Source organism: Salvelinus sp. IW2-2015, linkage group LG30, assembly GCF_002910315.2.
Source record: "Salvelinus sp. IW2-2015 linkage group LG30, ASM291031v2, whole genome shotgun sequence".
Taxonomy (NCBI): domain Eukaryota; kingdom Metazoa; phylum Chordata; class Actinopteri; order Salmoniformes; family Salmonidae; genus Salvelinus; species Salvelinus sp. IW2-2015.
The window spans coordinates 22,663,545-22,671,505 of NC_036869.1; the positions used below are offsets into that span (position 1 = coordinate 22,663,545).

At 43.1% G+C, this 7,961-nt stretch overlaps 1 protein-coding gene across 2 annotated transcripts in view; it reads right to left on the reverse strand.

The window, feature by feature from the left end:
- LOC111955394 (transmembrane protein 268-like) overlaps positions 1 to 7,250 on the reverse strand; it is an 18,623-nt gene extending 11,373 nt beyond the window's left edge. The window contains exons 1-3 of one of the 2 annotated variants that reach the window (XM_070436110.1): positions 7,007 to 7,250; positions 5,816 to 5,945; positions 5,373 to 5,467 (exon numbers count right to left, since the gene is read on the reverse strand). In XM_070436110.1, coding sequence (XP_070292211.1) covers positions 5,373 to 5,467; positions 5,816 to 5,933 — 213 coding nt within the window. In that variant the 5' untranslated portion in view covers positions 5,934 to 5,945; positions 7,007 to 7,250. The remainder of the gene's footprint in view (positions 1 to 5,372; positions 5,468 to 5,815; positions 5,946 to 7,006) is intronic. The other variant, XM_023975622.2, reaches the window with a different exon arrangement.
- Positions 7,251 to 7,961: the final 711 nt, after the last annotated feature.

A 7,961-nucleotide genomic window follows, 5' to 3' on the forward strand; every position in this document is an offset into this window, starting at 1 on the left:
AAAATCGGACATGTTGGCTGGATTCACAAGATTTTTATCTTTCATTTGCTGTATTGGACTTGTTAATGTGTGAAAGTTAAATATTTCTAAAAAACTATTTTTTGAATTGGAATGTGGGGGGGGTTCCGCTAATTAACACAGAAGAACACAAACATGGTTCTAGTTGGGCTGGTAGGCAGGTAGGTATGCTGGGCTGAAGTGGGTCCTGTCCTTTTATCTGATTTACAGAGGGAAGGTGTGGCTGGTAGGCATCATGTCATAGGTGGATCATGTACAGACGTGGCACATTCACCATCTCAGAGTAAATATTAGGCCTATATAAATAAACCTCAACCTATACTGCGTCTGTTTAATCTGTAGAACAAAAAACTAACTCTAAAAGAAGAAACRAAATAAGGAAATCAAAAAGTTTAAGAACGTTATTTCTCACTTCCCTAATTAATTATGGCTGRGATCCCGTTAACGGGATCGACTTGACAACAGCCAGTGAAAGTGCAGGGCGCCAAATTCAAACAACAKAAATCTCATAATTAAAATTCCTCAAAYATACAAGTATTTTACACCATTTTAAAGATAAACTTGTTGTAAATCCAGCCACAGTGTCCGATTTCAAAAAGGCTTTACGACGAAAGCACACCAAACGATTATGTTAGGTCAGTACCTAGTCACAGAAAAATACAGCCATTTTTCCAGCCAGAGAGAAGTCACAAAAAGCAGAAATAGAAATCAAATGAATCACTAACCTTGGATGATCTTCATCAGATGACACTCATAGGACTTCATGTTACACAATACATGTATGTTTTGTTCRATAAAATTCATATTTATATCCAAAAMTCTTAGTGAATATTGGAGCGTTATGTTCAGTAATGTTTTGCCTCCAAAACATCCWGTGATTTTGCAGAGAGCCACATCAATTTACAGAAATACTCATCATAAATCTTGATGAAAATACAAGTGTTATGCATGGAACTTTAGATAAACTTCTCCTTAATGCAACCGCTGTGTCAGATTTCTAAAAAACTTTACGGAAAAAGCACACCATGCTATAATCTGAGTACAGCGCTCAGAGCCCAAACAAGCCATACAGATATCCGCCATGTTGTGGAGTCAACAGAAGTCAGAAATAGTATTATAAATATTCACTTGCCTTTGATGATCTTCATCAGAATGCACTCCCAGGAATCCCAGTTCCACAATAAATGTTTGTTTTGTTCGATAACGTCCATAATTTATGTCCAAATACCTCCTTTTTGTTCGCGCGTTTAGTTCCAAAATCCAAATTGATGACGCGCAGGTCAGACGAAAAGTAAAAAAATTCCATTACAGTTCGTAGAAACATGKCAAACGATGTATAGAATCAATATTTAGGATGTTTTTAACATAAATCTTCAATAATGTTTCAACCGGAGAATTCCTTTGTCTTCAGAAATGCGATGGAACGCAGATCGCTGTCATGGGAGCGCGCATGATCAGCTCATGCCAGACACCTGACTCAAAGAGCTCTCCTTCCCTCATTCTTCACAGTAGAASCATCAAACAAGGTTCTAAAGACTGTTGACATCTAGTGGAAGCCCTAGGAAGTGCAATATGACCCCAAAGACACTGTATATTGGTAGGCAAACCTACAAACCTCAGATTTCCCACTTCCTGGTTGGATTTTCTTCTCAGGTTTTTGCCTGCCATATTAGTTCTGTTATACTCACAGACATCATTCAAACAGTTTTAGAAACGTCAGAGTGTTTTCTATCCAAATCTACGAATACTATGCATATCTTAGCTTCTGGGACTGAGTAGCAGGCAGTTTACTCTGGGCACCTTATTCATCCAAGCTACTCAATACTGCCCCCAGCCATAAGAAGTTAAGGTCTGTGTGAATAAGCTGTGCTCCAAAAGGTCTGTTGCTGCACGACCACCCGGAAGGTAATCGCCTTGTTCCGCCCCAGTCCCACCCCGCTGGACACCTTCCCTTCTCCATTCATCATTGAGCGTTGGTTGTTTAGCTATCGGGAAGAGGTGTCCAGAGAGTTTGGCAACATAGCTACTCCGCTCCAAATGCATCACTACAGCCATTCTAGATAAGGGGGTATTGCCACATAACCCAGTGGTCATATCAACTCTGCAGCTGTGTTCTTCTCAAAATTTCTGTTCCAGGTTTTGGTACAGGGCTTTTTGACACAAACAAAATACACCCTGGATGGGATGTTTTAGCCAACAACTTAGACTTTTGAGGTAACATTTTCAACATTAACTGCTGTTCAGTTGTCATTCCAATGAATGATATATACAGATTTTTAAAGAACATAACTTAGAAATGCCTCATGAGCTTAGTACACCGGTCTTACCCCATCATAACCCAAAATACAGTGCCTTGAAAAGTATTCATCCCCCTTGGCATTTTCCTATTTTGTTGCATTACAACCGTAATTTAAATAGTTTTTTATTTGGATTTCATGTAATGGACATACACAAAGTCCAAATTGGACCAAGGAGCTCTTCAAACAGGTCAGGGACAAAGTTGTGGAGAAGTACAGATCGGTGGGTTATAAAAAAAATATCAGAAACTTTGAACATCCCCACAGAGCACCATTAAATCCATTATAAAAAATTGAAAGAATATGGCACCACAACAAACCTGCCAAGAGAGGGCCGCCCACCAAAACTCACGGACCAGGCAAAGAGGGCATTAATCAGAGAGGCAACAAAGAGACCAAAGATAACCCTGAAGGAGCTGCAAAGCTCCACAGCAAGGATTGTAGTATCTGTCCATAGGACCACTTTAAGCTGTACATTCCACAGAGCGGGTTTTACGGAAGTGGCCAGAAAAAGCCATTGCTTAAAGAAAAAAATAAGCATACACGTTTGGTGTTTGCCAAAAGGCATGTGGAGACTCCCCAAACATATGGAAGAAGGTACTCTGGTCAGATGAGAAATTTAGCTTTTTTGGCCATCAAAGAAAACGCTTATGTCTGGCGCAAACCCAACACCTCTCATCACCCCGAGAACACCATCCTCACAGTGAAGCATGGTGGTGGCAGCATCATGCTGTGGGGATGTTTTTCATCGTCAGGGACTGGGAAACTGGTCAGAATAAAGGAATGATGGATGGCGCGAAATACAGGGAAATTCTTGAGGGAAACCTGTTTCAGTCTTCCAGAGATTTGAGACTGGGATGGAGGTTCACCTTCCAGCAGGACAATGACCCTAAGCATTACGCTAAAGCAACACTTGAGTGGTTTAAGGGGAACATTTAATTGTCTTGGAATGACCTAGTCAAAGCCCAGACCTCAATCCAATTGAGAATCTGTGGTATGACTTAAAGATTGCTGTACACAAGTGGACCCCATCCAACTTGAAGGAGCTGGAGCAGTTTTGCCTTGAAGAATGGGCAAAAATCCCAGTGGCTAGATGTGCGAAGCTTATAGAGACATACTCCAAGAGACTTGCATCTGTAATTACTGCAAAAGGAGGCTCTACAAAGTATTCCAGCGATGGTCACCGGTCGGAGCCTCCAGCGACGTCACCGGTCCGAATCCCCTGCGACGGTCCCCAGTCGGAGCCCCCAGTGACGGCCTCCGTCCGGAGCCCCGCGACGGTCTCCAGTCCGGAGCCTCCAGCGACGGTCTCCGGTCCGGAGCCTCCAGCAAACGGTTCCCAGTCCGGGGCCCGCAACGAGGGTCCCCAGTCCGGGGTCGGCGACGAGGGTCCCCCCAGCAGAGGTGGGTGAGCCAGTGGTGGAGCGGGTCTGCGTCCCACACCTGAGCCGCCACCGCGGATAGAAAGCCCACCCAGACCCTCCTATAAGTTCAGGTTTTACGTCCGGAGTCTGCACCTTTGGGGGGGGGGGGGGGGGGGGGTACTGTCACGCCCTGACCTTAGAGAGCTTTTTATGTCTCTATTTGGTTTGGTCAGGGTGTGATTTGGGGTAGGCATTCTATGTTCTTTAGTTATATTATTTGTATTTCTATGTTTTGGCCGGGTATGGTTCTCAATCAGGGTCAGCTGTCTATCGTTGTCTCTGATTGGGAACCATACTTAGGTAGCTCTTTTCCCTCCTTTCTGTGTGGGAAGTTAACTTTGTTTGTGGCACATAGCCCTTAAGCTTCACGGTTGTTTGTATTGTTTATTGTTTTGTTGGTGTCATTGGGAGGGTGAATTGTTTTGCACGCTCAAGTTCTTTTTTTTGTCTTATTTCTTGTTTGTTTCACAATAAAAAAATATTTTGCATCTTCAAAGTGGTAGGCATGTTGTGTAAATCAAATGATACCAAACCCCCAAAACATCTATTTAATTCCAGGTTGTAAGGCAACAAAATAGGAAAAAATGCCAAGGGGGGTGAATACTTTCGCAAGCCACTGTGTAAGGATAGGCTGGGATGTGAATACGGAAACATTGCTTTTGCCAGTGCCAGCAGTATACCACCCTGCTTCCCACTGCTAGCTTGGCTCTGAAGCTAAACAGGGTTGGTCCTAGATGGAAACCAGATGCCACTGGAAATTGTGTTGGGGTGGAGTAGGAAGCACTCTATCCTCTAGTCTGAATAAAATACCCCAGGGCAGTGATTGGGGACATTGCCCTGTGTAAGGTGCAGTCTTCTGGACGGGAATGCTAAAAGGGTGTCCTAACACTCTGTGGTTATTAWAAATCCCATGGCACTTATTGTAAGAGTAGGGGTGTTAACCCCGGTGTCCTGGCTAAATTTCCAATCTGGCCCTCAAACCATCATGGCCACCTAATCATTCCCCGGATTCAATTGGCTCATTCATCCCCTTTAGCTAGTCCCCAGGTCATTGCTGGAAATGAGAATGTGTTTTCAGTCAAATTACCTGGTCAAATAAATCAAATAAAAGGTTCATAGCTGAAAAGGAGCGATCAGATTGAATCCCGGCCTCACTCATGGTTTATGTTTTGCTGTCATTTAAGACCTATAGCTTCAAAATATGTTTAACTATCATGTTGATCTCATGGAATGYCAGTCATTGCATGCAAAGCTTTATCTATGAATACGAGCGCTTTGCATTTCTCCAGCCCTATTCCTCAGCTTAGCAAATCAAGTGTGTGGGGTACAATTTGCTGTCTCATAAATTCAGGATGGTGGCATTAGCACGGGTCATGTTTTTCTTCATGAAAGCTTTTTAGATTGATGACATAACAGTAGGCCTATGTTTTGATGAGACACAAGACAGTCTGAGAGAGGRAGTGAGATAGCGAGCTATTCTAGTTTAACCTCCCCACACAAGTGGACAGGCTGCTTGACATAGCGAGGCCCAACGGATGAGAATAAAGAGTGCCAGTGGGCGCCCAGAGAGAGAGAGATGGAGAGAGAAAGCAAGAGTTTTTGTGTGTGTGTGTGTATGTGTGTGTGCACTGACCTGGAAGCCGTCCCTCTCCAGCAGAGCCCTGCAGAGCGACAGATCAAACCTGGGGCTCAGCATGGAGGAGGTTGGTACTGCCAGCACACACTGACCTGGAGGAGAGAGAGAGAGAGGGGGGGGTGATAGACAGATAGATAGATGAAGAGAGGGGAGAGTGTTAAGGTTGACAGTAACACATTCTGACAGAGGTTGTAACAGTGATAACAAAGGAGAGTGATTGAGAGAGTCAAAACTTAGAGAGAGAATCAAAAAGGTATAGAGGAAAAAGACCATGGGTAAAAGCAGGACATTGTGAAAAGTGTTAGTTTATCCCAAAAACTTGCCAAGAGGCAGAACAAAGAACAAGGAAGAGAAACAAAAACAATGATTTGACAAACAGGATATGCCACATGATAAGACTTTTACCCATAATACAGTTTGATAACTATGTTACTACGCACCATTCCTCCATCGAGATGTTCTTCTGTTTTCTGGCTGGATCTTGGATGATCGTCTTAGGTCAACTTCAACATCACTCTCGTCTGAAGGCACAGAAGTCTTGTCCTCCATCTCATCCATGATGACGAGACCCTGAACGAGCAAAAACAGTGATACAGTTTAATCAAAATCCCCAACCATAATTCAGACGAAGTGAGTAAGAGTGTAGTGAATGGCCAGTGTGATGACTGCCAGTGTGATATACAGTGCAGCAACACAGTTCCATTAGCCTGGTCTCAGATCTGTTTGTGCTCTCTTGTCAACTCCTACAATGACTAGAGGAGACAGCACAAAAATCTGGGACCAGGCTACAGCTTTGTTGCTCAAGCAGAGAGATGCTTTGGCATGATTATGACACCACTTCCTAGTTCTCATGTATCGTAGACTGKCAGATACAGTGTGTGTGTGTGTGATGTATACACAGTATTATGAAGTGAGTACTAACACTACAGCTTGCAAGAAGCACAAGCAGCACATTCCAGTGACATGCAAAACAAACAAAGACATTGACATTTGACCAAATATTCCCTCAGTAGATCATGTTTTCCTGAGGCATAGCTTCAATTGTAATCTCAGGTATACCAGAACTAAAATCTTGTGTAATGTGGTCGGCGTGCGCAGAATCTGTTCACAAGAGATGAATTGTACCGTGACTCTACTGGAGAAAAAATGTCAAAGGGCTGAAGCTGAAGCTCCCTTCGAGAGAGCCCCCCTCTGAGACTATAACTTTATCTAGCAATGGCATCAAACGCCAGAGTTTAACTTTGGAGAAGTCAGTGTCCTATGTGTCCTATGTTTCGAAAGCAACCAGAAATCAGATCACTACTCCTTTCAGAACGGATTACATTGCTCTGCTATGTTATTTCAGCATCTTGGAGAAACCAACAGAATAATTCAACTGTACTGYCAAGGATTTCAGATTCAGCACTTTCAACACAAGTTTAAACAATAAGTTAAGTCGTAGACTGAGTAGACTGTTTTACTGTCATKGTACTTTCCTTTACGATCCAAGTATACTGAACTTAGGTGTAGCGAAAGGCAACTACACTTGTCTTTCAAATGTGAACTTTTCTCTTTTCTCAGGCTACACTCTTCACAGGTTTCTGTTGAAAGTGGTTAAACTGTACCACGGTTATAAGATAGACATACTGCACCTCAATAGRCACTGTCTTCAACGCAGCTACAAAATCTGTGAAAGAGAAATACTGAAAATAGAGAAGAGACTGAGAGAGCAGCTATATTTTTGTTCTTTCTCTCCCTCTCCCATCCTCCCTCTCTCCCTCTCTCCCTTTGTCTCTCTCGTTTGCTTGTTAGAGAGGGAGACACATTTTTTGCACAAATGCTGTCGGCAAGGTTGATTTCAAGTTGTCTCCTTATCCCTACTGTAGTTCTCTCTCCCCCTCTCCCTCTCCCTCTCCCTCGTTCTATCTTTCTCCCCCTTCTCTCTCATTCTAATTCTCTCCCCCTTCTCTCTCTCTCTCTCTCTCTCTCGCTCTCTCTCTTTCACTCTCAGGCACACACTCTCTTACTCTCACTTCCTCCCTGCTGTAAGTGAGTTGTGACATCTTGCCAACTTTGAAAAAGTTTGTCTCTATACGTTTCTGTGCACGTGTTGTGAAGAAAAGTGCATGTCTACAATGTTATGCAAATGAGTGTATGTAGCTGTGTATAACCATGTGATCTGCGTGTGTGTGTTTGTGTATCTGTGTATGCAGGTTTAATGACAGAATAACAAAATATTTTAAGCAAGAACCATCGCTTCCGCTTGGCTGAGTACTCCCCTTGTGTTTTCTCTTGATCTAGTTCCTTCTGAACTCTAGGTATGGTTTTTAAAGATAAAGTTTAGCAGTGACAGTGAGGTTCTGAACATAAAGGAAGACACATGACTAATAGGAGAACTCACCAGAGACTATTTCATGTAGAGTCTATTACATGATCAAGAGCTTSCTACCCACCCGCATTCAATGTAATACAGTTACAGTGTTACAGTGTGATCCTCTTCCCTTCCAACTACACTGCAATGCCTCTGGAACCAGACTCCCTGTATCTAATACAGTTACAGTGTTACAGTGTGATCCTCTTCCCTTCCAACTACACTGCAATGCCTCT